This window comes from Eleutherodactylus coqui, chromosome 4 (assembly GCF_035609145.1).
Source record: "Eleutherodactylus coqui strain aEleCoq1 chromosome 4, aEleCoq1.hap1, whole genome shotgun sequence".
NCBI lineage: Eukaryota > Metazoa > Chordata > Amphibia > Anura > Eleutherodactylidae > Eleutherodactylus > Eleutherodactylus coqui.
The window spans coordinates 153381022-153407268 of record NC_089840.1 but is presented as its reverse complement, the minus strand read 5'-3'; the positions used below and the strand labels follow the sequence as shown (position 1 = coordinate 153407268).

The 26247-nt window shown below is 43.9% G+C and overlaps 1 protein-coding gene across 1 annotated transcript in view; it reads left to right on the top strand.

Annotated features, from left to right (window-relative positions):
* Positions 1–26247, top strand: part of LOC136626544 (kinesin-like protein KIF21B) — a 2048083-nt gene that overhangs the window by 2010555 nt on the left and 11281 nt on the right. Inside the window, 1 exon segment of the mRNA XM_066601598.1 lies at positions 4523–4722. Within this exon segment, the coding sequence (XP_066457695.1) occupies positions 4523–4722 (200 nt within the window).

Sequence of the window (26247 nt, the reverse complement as noted above, 5' to 3'; positions counted from 1 at the left end):
CTCCATCACCAATGGGACCCGTCAGGGATGCCCACTTTCCCCCCTAATATTTATATTAGCAATGGAACCCCTGGCTGAATCCATAAGATTGAACTCTAACATACGAGGTATACCCACAAAAACTAGACAACACAAAATCAACTTATTTGCAGATGACACATTAATCATGATAACCAATCCTATATCATCCTTGAGATATGTGTATTCCACTCTATCCCTATTCTCAAAAATTTCATACTATAAATTAAATGTTTCCAAGTCACAAATACTAGGCGTTCATATACCAAACGACTTAAAAAGAGATATAAAACAAGAATTCCCTTTCCAGTGGCAGGCTCAAAATATTCCCTATCTTGGAATCCAAATCTGCTTCCCACTGTCTACCACCATCTCAGCCAATTATTCCCCACTACTTAAATCTCTACAGATAGAACTAAATGAATTTAAAAAGCATCAATCTACATGGCTAGGAAAGATCACCCTATATAAAATGATGATTGTTCCAAAAATCCTATATTACTTTAGAACACTTCCTATACCTATACCCCCAAAAATACTACAAAAATTCCAAGGTCAGATGTCAGAATGTGTGGAATGGTAAACCACCTAGAGTGGCGCGTTCTATCTTGACCTTACACAAAACTCAAGGGGGAGTGGATCTTCCCAACTTAGAATCCTATTATATAGCAATTCTACTTAACCAGTCAAGAGAATGGATAACCCACTCGACAACGACAGGTTGGGTCAACTTGGAACGTGAACTAATCTACCCTAAATCTTTAAAATCTCTAATCTATGCAGGTATTATGGCTATGCAATCTCCACAATTGAGGTCAAAAATACATACCCCATGCCTCTCACCAACAATCACAGCAACTGTGGATGCGTGGACCAAACTCACTCAAAGCACAGAAAACTCTAAAACTCAATACCAAAGCACAATACCGCTAGACACTTTAGAGTACTTCATACCGGGCTTGCGACTAGTCACATGGTCGGAGGCGGGGATAAAACAAATAGAAGACCTTCTCGAGCAAAAAACGCTGAAGTCCTTCTCACAAATAGTCGAACAACTCAACTTACCAACGACAGAGATGTACAGATACTTCCAATTAAGGTCCATACTAAAAACCATTCATCCCCAAATGATATCGATCCCACATACAACAGCTACAAATATAACAAAACTACAAAAAGGGAACAAAAGTACAACTAGATATTTCTATGATCAGATGACCGGAAACTTACGTTCGGGAAAGAAATGCCACCTTTTAAATTGGGAAAGAGACCTAAAATCAAAATTCCCTCTTGACAGCTGGCTAGAGTCTTTTAAAAGAGCCAAACAAGCGACAAAATGTGCCAACTTAGTAGAAACTCACCTAAAAACTCTCACAAGGTGGTATCTCACACCGGATGAACTAAAGAAAAGACGGATAGCCTCTGATGCCGTCTGTTGGAGGGGATGTGGGCAAGAGGGATCCTTACTTCACATTCTTTGGTCATGCCCCCTAATTGCCTCATACTGGTCTAGTGTCTATTCACTAATTAACAAATTCTCGAATTCCAAAGTCCTGGAACTCCCTGCCACAGCAATACTGCTTTTAGATATTGGAGAAAACAGACCCGAAAAAAGACAGTTGATATGCAACATACTGATGGGGGCAAAAATCCTACTAACTAGAAAATGGCGAACCACAGAAATTCCCCACATAAATGAGTTAATACAACTTATAACGGAACATGGGGCCTTCGAGAAAACGCTTGCGCTCAGAAACAACTCATTTCTAAAATATACGACAGTATGGAAACATTGGTATGACAACTTCCATCTTGATGTCTAATATTGTTACTTTCTTTGTTTTCCTTTCCCAACCCTCCCATGAATCCCACTGTTTTTTCACCTCCCCCCCTCTGTCCTCCCCTCATATCCTGCCTTACCCTAAGAATTCATAACCTGTTTCTCAAATGACTAAATAAGATTTTACACAGAAAATTTGATTGATTCTATTTACACTTCTGTAACAAGCCTTGTAAAATTAAAATCATACGAATGCATAATTGTAATTCTGTCTGTGAAACTTAATAAAAATTTAATGGAAAAAAAAAAAGTACGACATAGTGTTCATGGGAAATTTGTTGAGGATCTCTCTCAGGCAAGAGTAATGGGTCCAACAAATTCTATTCTGCTTTTGCTGACAACTTTATCTTCCAAAACCTAGAAGATAAAGCAAGGGTCTCTGCTATTCTTACCAGCAGGGAGGAAATGGTTCAAGAAGTTAGAGTGGTTGAGACCTTAGGGGACAGTACTCATGCTATCATTAAATGTTGGATAACAAGGGAGGAAGACCTCAAGATTGGATTCCAGAAAGGCAGATTTTAATGGACTCAGAAAGAGGGTAGTAAGGATTCAATGGCTGGATGTTCTAAAGGACAGAAATGTCCAAGAAGGATGGAAAACTTTGTGAAATAAGATTCTTGAAGCACATTTGTTAACAATCCCTAAAAGAAGGAAGAATTGGAAGCATTTAAAGAGACCAGGATGGATCAACACAGAACTTAAACACTTTAAAAAGAAAAGAAAAAAATGTTTATTAAATGGAAAGAGGGGGGGGGGGGGGGGGCATACCTAAAGAAGAATATCATAGAATTTTAGAGTTGGAAGAGACCTCCAGAGTCAATGGGTCCAATTCCCTTCTCAATGCAGTATCACTAAATCAACCCAGACATATGTCTGTCCAGCCTGTGTTTGAAGATTTTCATTGAAGTTTGAGTGGCAACCAGTTCCACTCTGTGATCACGGTCAGAAAGCTTTTGTAATATCTAATATTTGTCTCCTACCTTTCAGTTTCATCCCATTGCTTCTAGTCTTTTCTTGCGAAAAGGAGAATAGGGCTGATGGCTAGTTTTGTGCTAACCTGTCTAGAGATCATTGTACTGTCCCAATATCTATTCTGAGGGTGCTTTTACACGGGACAATCTGTTGGGCATAGATGCCCAACAGGTTGTCAAAGCAATAATAGTTCCTGTGCTTTTATACAGCACTGAGCATCACTAGTGAATGGAGGTGGAGCAGATTAGGGATCGCTCTGGTCTGCCCGCTTCCATTTACAGTAAGCGGGCAGTCATAAGTGATAACTGCCTGTTTACTTGGAATGATACGTCGTTCGGTTTTCTGCATACAGAAACTGAATGACGAACAAGAAGTGAGTGAGTTCTAGTTTGTTGTTCAGTTGCTGCATACATTTACACTGAACGATAATCGTTCAGGTTCTCGCTAGATTGCGGAAATCTAAATAATGATTGTTCCATGTTAAAGCACCTTAAGTCTAACTTGGGTAAGTTAAAAGGATTACACAACTTTATTTAGAGAAAAAAAATAATACTTTGAATCCTGTCTCTGTTTTTTTTTTAAAAAGTTGAAAATGATGGTTTGCAACAATTGGGCCTTGCTCAGACGAGTGCTATTTTCTTGCTGCTAAGCTAAGCAGCAAGTCCTGTAAAGGTTGTGTGAATGGGCTGCTTCAAGCTTAGTGAAGTAACCGTTCACACTATTCGAGGTGCATGCTGCATGCTTTCAAGCCTATAGAAAGCACACAGCAAAGATAGGACATGTCCTATCTTTGCACACACCTCGGAGCCGTCATGCGAGTTTGCACTTGCACTGCCTATCTTTGTTAGACGCACTGATTCAGCACATCTTACAATTGTCCATGTAAGCGCTTCTTTAGGAACCATATTGGTTTCTATAGAAGCATGTTTTTAGCGCTACTACGCAGTGCTAAAAGCATGCTCATCTTAACGAGGTCTTAAGGTTATATATTAGAATTCCACAAAGTTTGTACTTTATACATTTTGAATTACAATGCTGCCTAGTGATTGCCTTCTCCCTTGCTAAACAGAATGCCTTCCCTGAACCAGCCAATGCTGTTCCAGTGTCTTCCAGAAATTCTGTAACATGGGAGGCAACCCCATCTTGCTAGTTACAATATAGCCAAGTGCTAGCTACAGCCACAAAAAATACTCTCTGCTCTTTGTTCTATTGGTGGTAGTTATACTATATAGCCAACAATTTACAGACAGATCACCATCATATGGTCCTGTCAGACATGACAATCCAAATGATTGATGTTTATATGCAGTTAGGCTCCATTTTGCAATTATAACAGCTTTTACTGAAATTGCTACTGGGTTTTATGCACATATTTAGTGGTTATAGCTGAAACACCTAAAATTAATAATTGCAAAGGGTTATCCGCATATAGTGTAAATTGGGAGGCAGACAATTGTTTATGTGGAGTCTTACTATAAAAATGTGAATAAGAGGCTTCAGTGAAGATCAGCTACATTTCAGTGAAATGTCAAACTTAGTTTGATATTTTTAAAGTGAAAGGCAATTTTGCATAAATGAGCAATATAGAGGCACAAAGATAAAAAAGAAAATTAATACAATGAACTGCTGCACTACGCTGTAAAGACAAGATTAAATCATGTAAAGTATAATTATGTTGTTTTCCACATACAGCAGGTTCCTAATGCACATAGAGATTGGGTCTGTGCTTTGAGCTTTGTAACAGGACGCCCGGTGATGCTCAGTGGTTGTCGAGGCGGCATTCTCAAAGTCTGGAACATGGAAAACTTTACATTTATTGGAGATGTTAAAGGACACAGCAGTCCTATCAATGCAATGTGTAGCAATAGCCATCATATATTCACAGCATCCAGGTGAGAAGGAAAAAATGATTATCTTTCATTAAAACATTTAGTACGTTTATTGCTTTTCAGTATTTTAATTTAATTTCATTTGCATGATATCTTTCAAAATTATATTCTTTCTCTCAAATACTTTATCTACCATTTTTACTTAATTTAGGGCTTGGATTATAACTGGTATATGCCCCATAAAATACCGCACCTGACCCACTATAACAACCACATATAAATAGTATCGGTTAGGCAGTGCTCAAAGAGAGAACTCAACCTGACACACCTAGGGACACCACTGTTGGATTGTGGACACCCTAGGGCCCCCTGTCATACCAAGTGGGCACGTAGAGAAAAGATGGTGTCCACTGGCCCTCAGGAACATCCAATCAGGAGAGCGTCACATAGGTAGTCCACTTATATGGATAGAATATACCGGAAAAAAACGTAGAGATAAAGTATAGGTGAAAACCTGAAAACCTTCTGCACTCCAGTGAGTACCACTAATAGCAATTAAACTTACTTCACAGGGGTGCCTCTGTTGAGAGCACCCTCTATCCAAGACTGAAGGAAAGCCAAAAGTCACAGCCAAGGTGTGCGTGGGTCAAAGGAGTCAGGACAGCGTTGTACAGCACCAGAACAAATTTATTCCAAAGACATGAGATGCGACGCGTTTTGGACCAAAAAATACAATGCAGGCAGGGCCCTTCCCCAAGCATAAAATCGAGTCACAAATCGTGATATGTATATATATATATATATATATATATATAAAGAAATTAACTATGTAGATGGAGTAAGCCGCATTGTGTAGCGATGCCTCCTGGACTGGCGTGTCACGTGACTGCCACGGGCGGGTCATGTGACCACCAGGAAAGCTCATGGAACGCTAACGTGCGTGTCAGAAGCCGGAAGCGTGATGACGTTAGTGTATGATGTGTAGAATGTGTATTTGGAGAAACTGAATGTGAATTGCTTAGTAATGTGTCATGCGATAAGTATCACATGACCGCTAGCAATGGAACACAGATTTCGTGTCATTAAAGCATCCGGGTCACTAGTAGTAAAAAACACCTTCAATAATCATATGGTGCTTCATAAGGGACGTATATGCTAATAAGCAATATCAAGTGATAAAATACAATAAATTAGATTAACACTGTCTCGCAAAACTGCTATTTATCAACTCACATGGCTGATCACTAAGCCATAGAATGTGAGGAAAGATACTGCAAAGTTAGTGAATGGGTGGAGAAATTCTTAAACATAAAGCAAAAAGACTTTCACCTTGCTGTCTTCTATCCCTGCTCGTTATAACACTTTTGTCTGCAGGTATATACTTACGTCCATTACCATATGGACTGGATGGTTACACTTTTCTTTAGTAAAAGATTTCTCAGGGAATGTGGACGCAGACAGTATATTTTAACCTGCTTTATTCATGATGTGCTTGCAGTACAGAGTACGCGTTTCGATTCTGTCGAATCTTGCTCACCTTAAAAAATTGCTTCACATCCTATTCATTTAAATACTAAAACCACTTCCCATCTCATTAACATTAAAAACAACTGTTCATTAACCCCTTCATTCCTAATTGGCAAGATGCCAACTCCTTCCCTTAAGAGAAGCATTCATACCTTATATATAATTTAAATTAATAAATTGGATACATGTTATAACTAAAAAATTATAATTAATCTAGATTCTACGTAAATATTATTTCATTAATGACTACTAACAAAGAAGGCTCTTTTTTTCTTGATATACATATCTTATAGTATTTAACAGATACAATATATAATAGATATAATATATAATAGATGACAAATATTGCACAACTTTTTTTCTTATTGTTAATAATTACCATAAATATACTATATTCCTATGATTACAATATCAATATAATTATTTAAATATTCATGAATTTTCTACCATAAAATTATTATGGCAAAGTTATTCTGTAGATAGTAAAAATATTATATTATTAAGACCTTTGTTATATCTAAAATCATAATATATGCAAAAAATAATTAAATATGTATCTTTAAAGTATCAATCCCTAAACGTTGTGCAAATTTATATTAAATAATATTATCTATGTCCAATCAAAAAATTATGATTACCAATTACTATTAAATAGCTCAAACAATTAATGGGCAAAATAAAGCAATTTTTCAGATACAATTTTTCTTAATCTATATATATAGAGCTGAAAGCCCTCACTGACTCACTCACTCAATTACTCACTGACTCGCCAAAAGTTCTCAAACTTCCCGATATCGTAGAAATATGAATTTTGGCAGAAGCATAGATTATCTCCAAAATAGGAAAAGTAATTGGGTCCCAACTCGATTATTCAATTCTAGCGCAAAAGAATTAGCGTCGAAATTTTACGTACATTATCTAAATCTCTCACTTCCCAATATCATAGAAACTTAAAATTTGGCACGGGCATAGAATATGTCATAAATAGGAAAAGTTAATGGGTCCCAACTCGATTATTAAATTCTAAGCGCAAAAGAATTAGCGTCCAAATTTTACATACGGAATCTAATTCTCTCACTTCCCGGTGTCATAGAAACTCGAAATTTGGCACGAGCATTGATTATGTCATAAATAGGAAAAGCTAATGGGTCCCAACTCCATTATTCAATTCTATGCGCAAAAGAATTAGCGTCCAAATTTTACGTACGGAATGTAATTTTCTCACATAGAAACTTAAAATTTGGCAAGAGCATTGATTATGTCATAAATAGGAAAAGCTAATGGGTCCCAACTCGATTATTCAATTCTATGCACAAAAGAATTAGCGTCCAAATTTTACGTACGGAATGTAACTTTCTCACTTTCCAGTGTCATAGAAACGTAAAATTTGGCACGAGCATTGATTATGTCATAAATAGGAAAAGTTCATAGGTCCCAACTCGATTATTCAATTCTAGCGCAAAAGAATTGGTGTTGAAATTTTACGTGCGGAATGTAATTTCTTCACTTTCCGGTGTCATAGAAACAGGAAATTTGGCAAGAGCATTGATTATGTCATAAATAGGAAAAGTTCATAGGTCCCAACTCGATTATTCAATTTTATGCGCAAAAGAATTAGCGCCCAAATTTTATGTACGGAATGTAATTTTCTCACATAGAAACTTAAAATTTGGCACGGGCATTGAATATGTCATAAATAGGAAAAGTTAATGGGTCCCAACTCGAATATGTAATTGTAAGCGCAAAAGAATTAGCGTCCAAATTTTACGTACGGAATGTATTTTTCTCACTTTCCGGTGTCATAGAAACGTGAAATTTGGCACAAGCATTGATTATGTCATGAATAGGAATAGCTAATGGGTCCCAACTCGATTATTCAATTCTATGCGCAAAAGAATTAGCGTCCAAATTTTACGCACGGAATGTATTTTTCTCCCTTTCTGGTGTCATAAAACCATGAAATTTGGCACGAGCATTGATTATGTCATAAATAGGAAAAGCTAATGGGTCCCAACTCGATTATTCAATCCTATGCACAAAAGAATTAGAGTCCAAATTTTACGTACAGAATCTAATTCTCTCACTTCCCGGTGTCATAGAAACGTGAAATTTGTCACGAGCATTGATTATGTCATAAATGGGGAAAGCTAATGGGTCCCAACTCGATTATTCAATTCTATGCACAAAAGAATTAGCGTCCAAATTTTACGTACAAAATCTAATTCTCTCACTTCCCGGTGTCATAGAAACTCGAAATTTGGCAGGAGCATTGATTATGTCATAAATAGGAAAAGCTAAAGGGTCCCAACTCGGTTATTCAATTCTATGCGCAAAAGAATTAGCGTCCAAATTTTACGTACGGAATGTATTTTTCTCACTTTACGGTGTCATAGAAACTTAAAATTTGTCAGGAGCATTGATTACATCATAAATAGGAAAAGCTAATGGGTCCCAACTCGATTATTCAATTCTATGCGCAAAAGAATTAGCGTCCAAATTTTACATACGGAATGTAATTTTCTCACATAGAAACTTTAAATTTCGCAAGGGCATTGAATATGTCATAAATAGGAAAAGTTAATGCATCCCAACTTGATTATTTAATTCTATGCGCAAAAAAATTAGCGTCCAAATTTTACATACGGAATGTATTTTTCTCACTTTACGGTGTCATAGAAACTTGAAATTTGGCACGTGCATTGATTATGTCATAAATAGGAAAAGGTAATGGGTCCCAACTCGATTATTCAATTCTAAGCGCCAAAGAATTAGCATCCAAATTTTACGTACGGAATCTAATTTTCTCACTTCCCAATGTCATAGAAACTTGAAATTTGGCACGAGCATTGATTATGTCATCAATAGGAAAAGCTAATCAGTCCCATTTCGATTATTTAATTCTAAGCGCCAAACAATTAGCGTCCAAATTTTACGTACGGAATCTAGTTCTCTCACATCCTGATGTCATATATATATATATATATATATATATATATAAATGAATGTCTGTCTGTCTGTCTGTCCTTTATGCATTACTGCACCATTCATCCAATCACCATGAAACTTTGGGAAGTTGTTGAGTACGCTCCTCCGAAGATTACTGGCATAGTACATCTATCCTACGATAGGTGGCGCGCGTGCGAGCATCGTCAACAGTTATGCCCCCCAGACAGAGATCGTTTGATTTCCATCTCAAGCACGGAAGCAAAAGGCATTACGAGCAACGGGATGCGTGTTCAACTACCAAATGATGCATCCGCCCAACGAGGTAAAATGAAAGCTGTACTGTGATTGGTTGCTATTTCTTATACTGCTGAGGTAACATGAAACCTGTGCTGTCATAAATAGGAAAAGTTAAAGGGGTTGTCTCGCGAAATCAAGTGGGGTTAAGTACTTCTGTATGGCCATATTAATGCACTTTGTAATATACATCGTGCATTAAATATGAGCCATACAGAAGTTATTCACTTACCTGCTCCGTTGCTAGCGTCCCCGTCGCCATGGCTCCGTCTAATTCTGATGTCTTCTTGCTTTTTTAGACGCGCTTGCGCTGTGCGGTCTTCTCCCTTCAGCTCCGCTCGGCAGCATCGGTGTTTTGGCTCCGCCCCTTGTACGCATCATCGCGTAGCTCCGCCCCCGTCACATGCCGATTCCAGCCAATCAGGAGGCTGGAACCGGCCATGTCATGGGGCGGAGCTACGCGATGACGCGTACAAGGGGGCGGAGCCAAAACACTGATGCTGCCGAGCGGAGCCGAAGGGAGAAGACCGCACAGCGCAAGCGCGTCTAAAAAAGCAAGAAGACATCAGAATTCGACGGAGCCATGGCGACGGGGACGCTAGCAACGGAGCAGGTAAGTGAATAACTTCTGTATGGCTCATATTTAATGCACGATGTATATTACAAAGTGCATTAATATGGCCATACAGAAGTGTATAACCCCACTTGATTTCGCGAGACAACCCCTTTAATGGGTCCTAACTCGATTATTCAATTGTAAGAGCTAAAGAATTAGCGTTCAAATTTTACGTACGAAAACTAATTTTCCCACTTCCCAATTTCATAGAAACTTGAAATTTGGCACGAGCATTGATTATGACATAAATAGGAAAAGTTAATGGGTCCCATTTCGATTATTCAATTCTAAGCGCAAAGAATTAGCGTCCAAATTTTATGTACGGAATCTAATTCTCTCACTTCCTGATGTCATCTATATATATATATAAATGAAAGACTGTCTGTCTGCTCTTTATGCATTACTACATTATTCATATAATCACCATGAAACTTTGGGAAGTTGTTGAGTACGCTCCTCCGAAGATCACTGGCATAGTACATCTATCCTACGATAGGTGGCGCGCGTGCGAGCATCGTCGACAGTTATGCCCCCCAGACAAAGATCGTTTGATTTCCATCTCAGGCACGAAAGCAAAAGGCATTACGAGAAATGGGATGCGTGTTCAACTACAAAATGATGCATCCGCCGAACGCTTCGCAAGACAATTGCTGGATATTGAGAATCCTGAGGTAAAATGAAAGCTGTGCTGTGATTGGTTGGTATTTCTTATACTGCTGAGGTAACATGAAAGCTGTGCTGTGATTGGTTGCTATTAGAGATGAGCGAGCACCAAAATGCTCGGGTGCTCGTTACTCGGGACGAAATTATCGCGATTCTCGAGGGTTCGTTTCGAATAACGAACCCCATTGAAGTCAATGGGCGACCCGAGCATTTTTGTATTTCGCCGATGCTCGCTAAGGTTTTCATGTGTGAAAATCTGGGCAATTCAAGAAAGTGATGGGAACGACACAGCATCGGATAGGGCAGGCGAGGGGCTACATGTTGAGCTGCATCTCAAGTTCACAGGTCCCACTATTAAGCCACAATAGCGGCAAGAGTGGGCCCCCCCCCCTCCCAACAACTTTTACTTCTGAAAAGCCCTCATTAGCAATGGATACCTTAGCTAAGCACCACACTACCTCCAACAAAGCACAATCACTGCCTGCATGACACTCCGCTGCCACTTCTCCTGGGTTACATGCTGCCCAACCCCCCTGCACGACCCTGTGTCCACAGCGCACACCAAATTGTCCCTGCGCAGCCTTCAGCTGCCCTCATGCCACGCCACACTCATGTCTATTTATAAGTGCGTCTGCCACAGGAAAAGCAGGCACACACTGCAGAGGGTTGGCACGGCTAGGCAGCGACCCTCTTTAAAAGGGGTGGGGCGATAGCCCACAATGCTGTACAGAAGCAATGAGAAATATAATCCTGTGCCACCGCCATCAGGAGCTGCACATGTGGGCATAGCAATGGGGAACCTATGTGCCACACACTATCCATTCTGTCAAGGTGTCTGCATGCCCCAGTCAGACCGGGCTTTTTAATTCATAGACACAGGCAGGTACAACTCCCTATTGTGAAGTCCCTGTGGACCGACAGCATGGGTGGCTCCCTGGAACCCACCGGCGGTACCTAAAAATATCCCATTGCATTGCCCAACACAGCTGAGGTAGTAATGTCGTGCTTAATGCAGGTGGGCTTCGGCCCACACTGCATGCCCCAGTCAGACTGGGGTTCTTTAGAAGTGGAAACAGATGCATTTATAATTCCCTGTGGACCGACAGCATGGGTGGCTCCCTGGAACCCACCGGCGGTACATAAAAATATCCCATTGCATTGCCCAACACAGCTGAGGTAGTAATGTCGTGCTTAATGCAGGTGGGCTTCGGCCCACACTGCATGCCCCAGTCAGACTGGGGTTCTTTAGAAGTGGAAACAGATGCATTTATAATTCCCTGTGGACCCACAGCATGGGTGGGTGCCAGGAAGCCACCGGCGGTACCTAAAAATATCCCATTGCATTGCCCAACACAGCTGAGGTAGTAATGTCGTGCTTAATGCAGGTGGGCTTCGGCCCACACTGCATGCCCCAGTCAGACTGGGGTTCTTTAGAAGTGGAAACAGATGCATTTATAATTCCCTGTGGACCCACAGCATGGGTGGCTCCCTGGAACCCACCGGCGGTACATAAAAATATCCCATTGCATTGCCCAACACAGCTGAGGTAGTAATGTCGTGCTTAATGCAGGTGGGCTTCGGCCCACACTGCATGCCCCAGTCAGACTGGGGTTCTTTAGAAGTGGAAACAGATGCATTTATAATTCCCTGTGCACCCACAGCATGGGTGGGTGCCAGGAAGCCACCGGCGGTACCTAAAAATATCCCATTGCATTGCCCAACACAGCTGAGGTAGTAATGTCGTGCTTAATGCAGGTGGGCTTCGGCCCACACTGCATGTCCCAGTCAGACTGGGGTTCTTTAGAAGTGGAAACAGATGCATTTATAATTCCCTGTGGACCCACAGCATGGGTGGGTGCCAGGAAGCCACCGGCGGTACCTAAAAATATCCCATTGCATTGCCCAACACAGCTGAGGTAGTAATGTCGTGCTTAATGCAGGTGGGCTTCGGCCCACACTGCATGCCCCAGTCAGACTGGGGTTCTTTAGAAGTGGAAACAGATGCATTTATAATTCCCTGTGGACCCACAGCATGGGTGGCTCCCTGGATCCCACCGGCGGTACATAAAAATATCCCATTGCATTGCCCAACACAGCGGATGTAACGTCACCTGTAATGCAGGTGGGCTAAAAATTCATTTGATTACACTGTAGGCGAGGGCCCACAAAAATTGCTGTATCAACAGTACTAATGTACATCAAAAAAATTGGCCATGGTCAACCAAGAGGGCAGGTGAAACCCATTATTCGCTTTGGTTAATGTGGCTTAAGTGGTAACTAGGCCTGGAGGCAGCCCAGTTTAACGAAAAATTGGTTCAAGTTAAAGTTTCAACGCTTTTAAGAGCATTGAAACGTATAAAAAATTTTAAGAAAAATTATATGAGTGAGCCTTGTGGCCCTAAGAAAAATTGCCCGTTCGGCATGATTACGTGAGGTTTCAGGAGGAAGAGCAGGAGGAGGAGGAGGAGGAATATTATACACAGATTTATGAAGCAGAAATGTCCCCGTTTTGGATGGTGAGAGAGAACGATGCTTCCATCCGCGGGTGCAGCCTACGTATTGCTTAGGTATCGCTGCTGTCCGCTGGTGGAGAAGAGAAGTCTGGGGAAATCCAGGCTTTGTTCATCTTGATGAGTGTAAGCCTGTCGGCACTGTCGGTTGACAGGCGGGTACGCTTATCTGTGATGATTCCCCCAGCCGCACTAAACACCCTCTCTGACAGGACGCTAGCCGCAGGACAAGCAAGCACCTCCAGGGCATACAGCGCGAGTTCAGGCCACGTGTCCAGCTTTGACACCCAGTAGTTGTAGGTGGCAGAGGCGTCAGGGAGGACGGTCGTGCGATCGGCTACGTACTCCCTCACCATCCTTTTACAGTGCTCCCGCCGACTCAGCCTTGACTGGGGAGCGGTGACACAGTCTTGCTGGGGAGCCATAAAGCTGTCCAGGGCCTTAAAGACTGTTGTATTGCCTGTGCTGTACATGCTGCTCGATCTCCGCACCTCCCCTGCTACCTGGCCCTCGGAAGTGCGCCTTCTGCCACTAGCGCTGTCGGATGGGAATTTTACCATCAGTTTGTCCGCCAGGGTCCTGTGGTATAGCAACACTCTGGAACCCCTTTCCTCTTCGGGAATGAGAGTGGAAAGGTTCTCCTTATACCGTGGGTCGAGCAGTGTGTACACCCAGTAATCCGTAGTGGCCAGAATGCGTGCAATGCGAGGGTCACGAGAAAGGCATCCTAACATGAAGTCAGCCATGTGTGCCAGGGTACCTATACGCAACACATGGCTGTCTTCACTAGGAAGATCACTTTCAGGATCCTCCTCCTCCTCCTCAGGCCATACACGCTGAAATGATGACAGGCAAGCAGCATGGGTACCGTCAGCAGTGGGCCAAGCTGTCTCTTCCCCCTCCTCCTCATGCTCCTCCTCCTCCTCCTGAACGCGCTGAGATATAGACAGGAGGGTGCTCTGACTATCCAGCGACATACTGTCTTCCCCCGGCTCTGTTTCCGAGCGCAAAGCGGCTGCCTTTATGCTTTGCAGGGAACTTCTCAAGATGCATAGCAGAGGAATGATGACGCTAATGATTGCAGCATCGCCGCTCACCACCTGGGTAGACTGCTCAAAGTTTCGAAGGACCTGGCAGATGTCTGCCAACCAGGCCCACTCTTCTGAAAATAATTGAGGAGGCTGACTCCCACTGCGCCGCCCATGTTGGAGTTGGTATTCCACTATAGCTCTACGCTGCTCATAGAGCCTGGCCAACATGTGGAGCATAGAGTTCCACCGTGTGGGCACGTCGCACAGCAGTCGGTGCACTGGCAGATTAAACCGATGTTGCAGTGTCAACAGGGTGGCAGCGTCCGTGTGGGACTTGCGGAAATGTGCGCAGAGCCGGAGCACCTTAACGAGCAGGTCTTACAAGCGTGGGTAGCTTTTCAGAAAGCGCTGAACCACCAAATTAAAGACGTGGGCCAGGCATGGCACGTGCGTGAGGCTGCCGAGCTGCAGAGCCGCCACCAGGTTACGGCCGTTGTCACACACGACCATGCCCGGTTGGAGGCTCAGCGGCGCAAGCCAGCGGTCGGTCTGCTCTGTCAGACCCTGCAGCAGTTCGTGGGCCGTGTGCCTCTTATCTCCTAAGCTGAGTAGTTTCAGCACGGCCTGCTGACGCTTGCCCACCGCTGTGCTGCCACGACGCGCGACACGGACTGCTGGCGACGCGCTGCTGCTGCTGACACATCTTGATTGCGAGACAGAGGTTGCGTTGGAGGAGGAGGAGGAGGAGGGTGGTTTAGTGGAGGAAGCACACACCGCCGCAGATACCACCACCGAGCTGGGGCCCGCAATTCTGGGGGTGGGTAGGACGTGAGCGGTCCCAGGCTCTGACTCTTTCCCAGCCTCCACTAAATTCACCCAATGTGCCGTCAGGGAGATGTAGTGGCCCTGCCCGCCTGTGCTTGTCCACGTGTCCGTTGTTAAGTGGACCTTGGCAGTAACCGCGTTGGTGAGGGCGCATACAATGTTGTGGGAGACGTGGTCGTGCAGGGCTGGGACAGCACATCGGGAAAAGTAGTGGCGACTGGGAACTGAGTAGCGCGGGGCCGCCGCCGCCATCATACTTTTGAAGGACTCCATTTCCACAACCCTATACGGCAGCATCTCAAGGCTGATAAATTTGGCTATGTGGACGGTTAACGCTTGAGCGTGCGGGTGCGTGGCGGCGTACTTGCGCTCAAACACTTGCGCTAGCGACGGCTGGACGGTGCGGTGCGAGACATTACTGGATTGGGCCGAGGACAGCGGAGGTGAGGGTGTGGGTGCAGGCCAGGAGACGGTAGTGCCTGTGTCGTCAGAGCGGGGTTGGATCTCAGTGGCAGGTTGGGGCACAGGGGGAGAGGCAGCGGTGCAAACCGGAGGCGGTGAACGGCCTTCGTCCCACCTTGTGGGGTGCTTGGCCATCATATGTCTGCGCATGCTGGTGGTGGTGAGGCTGTTGGTGGTGGCTCCCCGGCTGATCTTGGCGCGACAAAGGTTGCACACCACTGTTCGTCGGTCGTCAGGCGTCTCTGTGAAAAACTGCCAGACCTTAGAGCACCTTGGCCTCTGCAGGGTGGCATGGCGCGAGGGTGCGTTTTGGGAAACAGTTGGTGGATTATTCGGTCTGGCCCTGCCTCTACCCCTGGCCACCGCATTGCCTCTTGCAACCTGCCCTGCTGCTGCCCTTGCCTCCCCCTCTGAAGACTTGTCCTGAGTAGGCGTTGCAAACCAGGTGGGGTCAGTCACCTCATCGTCCTGCTGCTCTTCCTCCGAATCCTCTGTGCGCTCCTCCCTCGGACTTACTGCCCTTACTACTACCTCATCGATAGACAACTGTGTCTCATCGTCATCGTCCTCCTCACCCACTGAAAGGTCTTGAGACAGTTGCCGTAAGTCCCCAGCCTCATCCCCCGGACCCCGGGAACTTTCCAATGGTTGGGCATCAGTGACGATAAACTCCTCTGGTGGGAGAGGAACCACTGCTGCCCAATCTGAGCAGGGGCCCGAGGACAGTTCCTGGGAGTGTTCCCGCTCCTGAGCATGTGTCATTGTAGTGGAGTGAGGAGGCTGGGAGGAAGGAAGAGCAGCAGACAGAGGATTCGGATTTGCAGCAGTGGACGGCACAGAACTGTGGGTGGACGATAGGTTGCTCTAAGCACTTCCTGCCATCCACGACAGGACCTGCTCACACTGCTCATTTTCTAATAAAGGTCTCCCGCGTGGACCCATTAATTGTGAGATGAACGTAGGGACGCCAGAAACGTGCCTCTCTCGTAATCGCGCAGCAGTCGGCTGCGATACACCTGGATCAGGAGTTCGGCCTGTACCCACACCCTCACTTGGCCCTCCGCGTCCTCGGCCGCGTCCACGTCCTCTAGGCCTACCCCTACCCCTCAGCATGCTGTATTACCAGTGATTTGATTTCCCAGGCAGGAAAGAAATTGGCGCAAGCCTGCTGTTAAACGTAGCTGGCTGCGTAAGTTTTTTGTTAACGTTCTGCACCCACCACACACGTACCCAGAACGCTGAGGACTGTCAGAGGCAGGCCAAATAGAATGTTTCCCTTTTTTGGTTAAAGAAAAGGCCCACTGCGTATATTCAATCAATAATATATGTCTTCTGGCCCTGCAAATGTGTCACAGAACTGCAGGGTTGCAGAGTTATTAACTACAGCAGAGCGGTGATTTTTCCCAGGCAGGAAAGAAATTGGCGCAAGCCTGCTGTTAAACGTAGCTGGCTGCGTATGTTTTTGTTAACGTTCTGCACCCACCACACACGTACCCAGAACGCTGAGGACTGTCAGAGGCAGGCCAAATAGAATGTTTCCCTTTTTTGGTTAAAGAAAAGGCCCACTGCGTATATTCAATCAATAATATATGTCTTCTGGCCCTGCAAATGTGTCACAGAACTGCAGGGTTGCAGAGTTATTAACTGCAGCAGAGCGGTGATTTTTCCCAGGCAGGAAAGAAATTGGCGCAAGCCTGCTGTTAAACGTAGCTGGCTGCGTATGATTTCTGTTAACGTTCTGCACCCACCACACACGTACCCAGAACGCTGAGGACTGTCAGAGGCAGGCCAAATAGAATGTTTCCCTTTTTTGGTTAAAGAAAAGGCCCACTGCGTATATTCAATCAATAATATATGTCTTCTGGCCCTGCAAATGTGTCACAGAACTGCAGGGTTGCAGAGTTATTAACTACAGCAGAGCGGTGATTTTTCCCAGGCAGGAAAGAAATTGGCGCAAGCCTGCTGTTAAACGTAGCTGGCTGCGTATGTTTTTTGTTAACGTTCTGCACCCACCACACACGTACCCAGAACGCTGAGGACTGTCAGAGGCAGGCCAAATAGAATGTTTCCCTTTTTTGGTGAAAGAAAAGGCCCACTGCGTATATTCAATCAATAATATATGTCTTCTGGCCCTGCAAATGTGTCACAGAACTGCAGGGTTGCAGAGTTATTAACTACAGCAGAGCGGTGATTTTTCCCAGGCAGGAAAGAAATTGGCGCAAACCTGCTGTTAAACGTAGCTGGCTGCGTATGTTTTTTGTTAACGTTCTGCACCCACCACACACGTACCCAGAACGCTGAGGACTGTCAGAGGCAGGCCAAATAGAATGTTTCCCTTTTTTGGTTAAAGAAAAGGCCCACTGCGTATATTCAATCAATAATATATGTCTTCTGGCCCTGCCTACACAATTCTGTCCCTGGAGTATTACTGCAGGGCGCAATGCTCTGCACAGCCGATTTAAAAAAAAAAAAAAAAAAAAGCAACACAGCTAACAGCAGCCTGCACAGTTCTGCACACGGTTAAATGTGGCCCTAAGAAGGACCGTTGGGGTTCTTGAAGCCTACACTCACTCCTAACACTCTTCCTGCCTAAACACCACTTCTGTCCCTGTAGTATTACTGCAGGGCGCAATGCTCTGCACAGCCGATTTTGAAAAAAAAAAAATGGGCAACACTGCTAACAGCAGCCTCCACACGGATAGATGTGGCCCTAAGAAGGACTGTTGGGGTTCTTGAAGCCTACACTCACTACTAACACTCTCCCTACAGCAGCTCCGGCACCAGCATCACTGTCCCTCAGCTAACTCACAAGGCATCTGTGGCGAGCCGCGGGAGGGGCCGACTTTTATACTCGGGTGACATCTGATCTCCCCAGCCACTCACAGCAGGGGGGTGGTATAGGGCTTGAACGTCACAGGGGGAAGTTGTAATGCCTTCCCTGTCTTTCAATTGGCCAGAAAAGCGCGCTAACGTCTCAGAGAGGAAACTGAAAGTTACCCGAACATCGCGTGGTACTCGTTAAGAGTAACGAGCATCCCGAACACGCTAATATTCGCCCGAGCATCAAGCTCAGACGAGTACGTTCGCTCATCTCTAGTTGCTATATATTATACTGCTGAGGTAACATGAAAGCTGCACTGCGATTGGTTGTTATATATTATAACGCTGAGGTAACTTGAAAGCTGCGCTGTGATTGGTTGTTATCTAGATATATAAAAACGAATGCATGTATGTATGTCTGTCTTCGCAGCAACGCGCGATGGGTAAGCTAGTCTATATATATAAAATTGAATGTATGCGTGTCTGTCTGTTTGTCCTTTATGCGCTACTACACCATTCATCCGGTCACCATGAAACTTTGGGAAGTTGTTGTGTACACTCCTGGGAAGATTACTGGCATAGTATATCTATCCTATGATAAATGGTGCACGTGCGAGCGTTGTCGACAGTTACGCCCCCCCCCCCCACGTAGATCATTCGATTTCCATCATTGCCACTAATTCTCTCACTTCCCGATGTCGTCGAAACATGAAATTTAGCACGAGCATTGATTATGTCATAAATTGGAAAATCTAATGAGTCCCAACTCGATTATTCAATTCTAAGCGCAAAAGAATTAGCGTCCAAATTTTACGTATGGAATCTAATTCTCTCACATCCTGATGTCATCTATATATATAAATGAATGTCTGTCTGTGTGTCCTTTTTGCATTACTGCACCATTCATCCAATCGCCATCAAACTTTGGGAAGTTGTTGAGTACACTCCTGGGAAGATTACTGGCATAGCGCATCTATCCTTTGATAGGTGGCGCGCGTGCAAGCATCGTCGACAGTTATGCCCCCCAGACAAAGATCGTTTTATTTCCATCTCAAGCACAAAAGCAAAAGGCATTATGAGCAAGCGAGTTCAACTACAAAATGATGCATCCGCCGAACGTTTCACAAGACAATTGCTGGATATTGAGAATGCTGAGGTAAAATGAAAGCTGTGCTGTGATTGGTTACTACTTCTTATACTACTGAGGTTACATGAAAGCTGTGCTGTGATTGGTTGCTATATATTATACCACTGGGGTAAAATGAATGCTGCGCTGTGATTGCTGAGGCAGAATAAAAGTTGCGCTGTGATTGGTTGTTATTTCTCTTACTGCTGAGGTAACATGAAAGCTGCGCTGTGATTGGTTGTTATATATTATACTGCTGAGGTAACATGAAAGCTGCGCTGTGATTGGTTGTTATATATTATACTGCCGAGGTAACATGAAAGTTGCGCTGTGATTGGGTGTTATATATTATAAAGCTGAGGTAACATGTAAGCTGCGCTGCGATTGGTTGTTATATATTATACCACTGAGGTAACATGAAAGCTGCGCTGTGATTGGTTGTTATCTAGATATATAAAAACGAATGTATGTATGTCTGTCTGTCTTCGCAGCAACGCACGACGGGTAAGCTAGTAGATATATAAAAGATCACTTTTTACATTCATCCCTCTAGGGAACCGAGTATCTAGTGTCATCATCCAATAGCTCTCTCTTTTTAGAACTACTGACCGATCTACATTTAATTTCCTTTTTTTTAGTTAACTAAACTATCAATATTTCCTTTATCTTCTTTTAAAAAATGGTTACACCTGAATAATTGACATTCAGATTGTTAATATGTCTTATGTGTTCTGCTATACGTTTCCGTAATTTGCGGATCATAAATCCAACATAATGTTTGTTACAGGTAATACAGGTAATTACATAAATAATGTTCATTGAATTACAATTAATAAAATGTTTGTCAAAGTTTTTTGTTTTTGAGCTGTTGGAAAATTTCTCACATTTTTTGGCATGTGGGAAAGTACTGCACCTCGTGTTGCCGCATTTTACAAATCCCTTATGTGCAAACTAGTTCTTATTATCATGACGTGAAGAAAACAGGCTTGGAGGAAGCATATCACCAAGATTTTTATTCTTTCTTGCAACCACTGTGACACCTTTACTAAGGATCTCCTTGGAAATTCTATCTTGGCATAAAACCGGAAGAAATTTATAAAAAAGTTTTCTAATGGTGTTAAATTTTTTACTAAAAGTTGTTGAAAAAATCAGATTAATATTATATTTATTCTTTCTACGATCTTTTATTAATAGCTCTTCTCTCTTTATTCCTTTCATTTTTTGTGAAGATTTTTTCAGAAGTATTTTATTGTATCCTCTTTCTCTCAGCCTACTGATAATTTCCTTTTCCGTTTTCTCATAATCATTTTGTGTTGAGCACGTTCATTTTGCTCTTATTTCACCCATAGGAATTGCTCTTTTTACATGGTCGGAATGACGCTTAATGCATGCAGGGTAGTGTTCCTGGCTGTGCTTTTTCTATGCTATTTAAATTCTATTCTGCTAATATTGACATTACCCATAAGATTTAGATCCAGGAAGGGTGTTTCGTTATCTTTCTTTTCACATGTGAACTTTAAATTAATGGGGTTATCATTTATATATACATGAAAATGTTCCACTTCTTCTCTGTCATGATTCAAAGACTCCTTTTCCCATATTATTACGATGTCATCAATATATCGAGCATACCACACCATACAGCTTATAAAGGGGTTATTGTCACAAAAAATGTACCGTATCTCCCACCAATTCATTGTGAGGTTTGCAATGGTTGGTGAGAATCGAGAGCCCATTGGGGCTCCCGATATTTGCAAATAGTACCTATTATCAAATGAAAAAAAATTGTGATTCAATAAAAATTCAACTGATAAAATAATAAATTCTTTTAACTCATTGGTGTAACTACTATGATGATCTAAATGATACTTTACAGCCAATATTGCCGCATGGTGTGGTATGCCCGAGTAAAGGTCCACTACGTCACACATCATCCAACAATAATTTTCTTTCCATTGTATATCCTGTAATTGTTGTATGTTCATTAATTGTTAGAGCTATTTAATAGTAATTGGTAATCATAATTTTTTGATTGGACATAGATAATATTATTTAATATTAAATTTGGTGCACAACGTTTATGGATTCATATTTTAAAGATACATATTTATTTATTGCATATAATATGATATTAGATATAACGAAGGTCTTAATATAATATTTATAATATTTTTAGTATTTACAGAATAATTTTGCTATAATAATTTTATGGTAGAAAATTCATGAATATTTAAATATTTATATTGATATTGTAATCATGTAATAGAGTATAGTATATTTATGGCAATTAATACCAATGAGAAAAAAATTGTGCAATATTGTCATCTATTAAATATTATATCTATTATATATTGTATCTGTTAAATACTATAAGATATGAATATCAAGAAAAAAAGAGCCTTCTTTGATAGTAGTCATTTATGAAATAATATTTACGTAGAATCCAGATTAATTATAACTTTTTAGTTATATATAATTCAAATTAATAAATTGGATACATGTTAAAAGGTATGAATGCCTCTCTTAAGGGAAGGAGTTGGCATCTTACCAATTAGGAATGAAGGGCTTAATGAACAGTTGTTTTTAATGTTAATGAGATGGGAAGTGGTTTTAGTATTTAAATGAATAGGATGTGAAGGAATTTTGAGGTGAGCAAGATTTGACAGAATCGAAACGCGTACTCTGTACTGCAAGCACATCATGAATAAAGCAGGTTAAAATATACTGTCTGTGTCCACATTCCCTGAGAAATCTTTTACTAAGAAAAATTCTTAGTAGTATCAGTTATATCCAATAAGCAGCGTTTCGAAACACTTTCTCTCTTATCACAATTTTGATCGATCCCTTATGAAGATTACCCCTGTAGAAAAAATCCAACAAGGCGAGTTTACACATCTTGAGACTAAGGAAATGTTCTATATATTTCATTTTAATACTTTGCATCCTTATGGTCTTAATGAGGCTTTAGAGAATGTCTGAGTTTTACAGTTTTTATATATAAAAAAAACAAAAAACATTCTATTAACTTATCGATTAGAGATGAGCGAGCACACTCGTCCGAGCTTGATACTCATTCGAGTATTAGGGTACTCGAGATGCTCGTTACTCGAGACGAACACCAAGCGGTACTCGAGTCAATAGCATTTCCTTCCCTGCATGTTTAGCGCCATTTTCTAGCCAATAAACATGCGGGGAAGGCATTACCACTTCCTGCTGTGACGGGCCAGCCCTCTCCCCCCCGCCCCCCACAGTAGTGAGCGGCTGGGCCGATCAGGTGACCGCCAAGTACTTAAACTGGTCCCTCCCGCGGCTCCCCTGAGAGGCATGCTGGCAGAGGTTAAATATAGTGCTGCTGCTGATATAGGGACAGTGTTAGAGTAAAATCCTGTTGTCAAGAACCCCAAGGGTCCTTCTTAGGGCTGCCCCACGTCGTGTGCATTACTATTGTTGCTGCCTGGGAGCAATAGTGCACCAATTTGTTTTTTTTAAGCATCTCGGGCTGTGCCATTTCAACTATAGCGTTCTCAGTCTGCAGTGTATTATGCAGAGTATAGGGACAGAGCTGCCTATATAGGGAAATTTTTACAGGACTCCTGATCCTCTGTGCAAGAACCCTAACGGTTCTTCTTAGGGCTACATCTGACTGTGTGCTTTACAGTTGTGGCTGGGAGCAGTAGTGCATCAATTTTTGTATTACACATCTAGGCCTGTTCCCAGCCTTGCACTTATAGCGTTCTCAGCCTGCAGTGCATAATGCAGAGTTTAGGGACAGAGCTGCTTCTATAGGGAAAGTTATACAGTCCTGATCCTCCGTACAAGAACCCCATTGGTCCTTCTTAGGGCTACATCTGACCGTGTGCTTTACAGTTGTGGCTGGCTGGGAGCAGTAGTGCACCAACTTTTGTATTACGCATCTAGGCCTGTTCCCAGCCTTTCCGTAATAGCGTTCTCAGCCTGCAGTGCCGTACAACCATCTCTCACCGTGAAACTGCAGTCTCACATTTCCTAGCCTACTGCAAACTACTTCAGTTATACCGTTCTGTGTGTGCTGTGCATAACGCAGAGTTTAGTGACACAGCAACTTCTATAGGGAAAGTTATACAGTCCTGATCCTCTGTACAAGAACCCCAACAGTCCTTCTTAGGGCTACATCTAACCGTGTGCTTTACAGTTGTGACTGGCTTGGAGCAGTAGTGCATCAATTTTTGTATTACACATCTAGGCCTGTTCCCAGCCTTGCAGTTATAGCGTTTTCATCCTGCAGTGCATATCGCAGAGTTTAGGGACAGAGCTGCTTCTATAGGGAAAGTTATACAGTCCTGATCCTCTGTGCAAGAACTCCAATGGTCCTTCTTAGGGCTGCATCTGACCGTGCGCTTTACAGTTGTGGCTGGCTGGGAGCAGTAGTGCACCAACTTTTGTATTACGCATCTAGGCCTGTTCCCAGCCTTTCAGTAATAGCGTTCTCAGCCTGCAGTGCCGTAAAACCAGCTCTCACCGTGAAACTGCACTCTAAAATTCCCTAGCCTACTGCAAAGTAGTTCAGTTATACCGTTCTGTGTCTGTAGTGCATTAGACAGTGGTCTCACGGCTAAACAGCATTATAATATTTCCTGGGCCACTGCAAACTATTTCAGTTATATTGTTCTATGTCTGCAGCGCATTAGACAGAGGTACAGTGGGGTTTATTTATTCGGGCCCTGCTCTATTCTTAATCTGCCATGATGAGGAGTAGGGGTAAGGGTCGAGGACGCGGGCGTCCAAGTGAGGATGTGGGCACAGGCCGAGTTCCTGGGCATGGTGAATCACAGCCGGCTGCTTAGGGATTAGGAGAGAGGCAAGTTTCTGGGCTTCCCAGCTTCATATCACAATTTACGGATCCGCGTGGTAGACCTTTATTACAAACAGAGCAGTGTGAGCAGGTCCTGTCGTGGATGGCAGAAAACGAGTCCAGCAATATATCGACCACCCAGTCTTCTACGCAGTCCACTACTCCCGGCCTAGGGACTGCAACTCTGAATCCTCTGGCTGCTCCACATTCCTCCCAGCCTCCTCACTCCACGAAAATGACATATTCTGAGCAGGCAGACTCCCAGGAACTGTTCTCGGGTCCCTGCCATGAGTGGGAAAAAACCGTTCCTCTCTCACCTCAGGAGTTTGTCATGACCGATGTCCAACCTTTGGAAAGTTCCCGGAGTCCGGGTGATGAGGCTGGGGACCTCCGGCAACTGTCTCAAGAGCTTTCAGTGGATGAGGATGATGAGACACAGTTGTCTGTCAGTGAGGTAGTAGTAAGGGCAGTAAGACTGAGGGAGAAGTGCACAGAGGATTCGGAGGAAGACCAGCTGGATGATGAGGTGACTGACCCCACCTGGTTTGCTAAGCCTACTGAGGTCAGGGCTTCAGAGAAGGAGGCAAGTGCAGCAGCAGGAGAGGTTGGAAGAGGCAGTGTAGTGGCCAGGGGTAGAGGCAGGGCCAGAGCGAAGAATCCCCCAACTGTTTCCCAAAGCACCCCCTCGCGGCAAGCCTCCGTGCAGAGGGCTAGGTGTTAGAAGGTGTTGATGTTTTTTAGTGAGAGCGCGGACGACCAACGAACAGTGGTGTGCAACCTGTGTCGCACCAAGATCAGCCGGGGAGCCACCACTACCAGCAGCATGCGCAGGCATATGATGGCCAAACACCCCACAAGGTGGGACGAAGGCCATTCACTGCCTCCGGGATACACCACTGCCTCTTCCCCTGTGCCCCAACCTGGCACACAGATCCAATCCCCCTCCCAGGACACAGGCACGAGTGCCTCCCGGCCTGCACTCACACCCTAACGTCCACTGTCCTCCACTTCATCCAGCAATGTCTCTCAGCGCAGCGTTTAGCTGTCGCTAACACAAGCGTTGGAGCAAAAGCGTAAATACGCCGCCACCCACTAGCATGCACAAGCTTTAAACGTGCACATTGCTAAATTAATCAGCCTGGAGATGCTGCCGTACAGGCTTGTGGAAACAGAGGCTTTCAAAAACATGATGGCAGCGGGGGTCCCACGCTTCTCGGTCCCCAGTCGCCACTATTGTTCCCAGTGTGCTGTCCCCGCCCTACACCAGCACGTCTCCAGCAACATAAATCGTGCTCTCACCAACACGGTTACTGGGAAGGTCCACTTTACCATGGACACGTGGACAAGTGCTGGTGGGCAGCGCCACTATATCTCCCTGACGGCACATTGGGTGAACTTGGTGGAGGCTGGGACTGAGTCTGACCCTGGGTTCGCTCATGTGCTACCCACACCGAGGATTGTGGGTCCTACCTCATGGTTTCTCCGGCTTATTATGCCACCTCCTCCAAACCCTCCCCCTCCTCCTCCTCTGCCCCCTCTACCTCTCAATTAAGAAGTGTGAGCACGTCACCAGTGGTTGGTAGCGTGCGGCAGCACAGCAGTGGGCAAGCATCAGCAAGCTGTGCTGAAACTAATCAGCTTAGCTGACAAGAGGCACACGGCCCCCGAGCTGTTGCAGGGTCTGACAGAGCAGACCGACCACTGGCTTATGCCACTGGGCATGGTCGTGTGTGACAATGGCCGTAAGCTGGTGGCGGCTCTGCAGCCTCACAGATGTGCCATGCCTGGCCCACATCTTCCATCTGGTGGTTCAGTGGTTTCTGAAAAACTACCACCACTTGTCAGACCTGCTCGGCAAGGTGTGACGCATCTGCCAACCCGGAGGACCCTGCAATGTCGGTTTCAGCTGCCAGAGCACCGACTGCTGTGCGACGTGT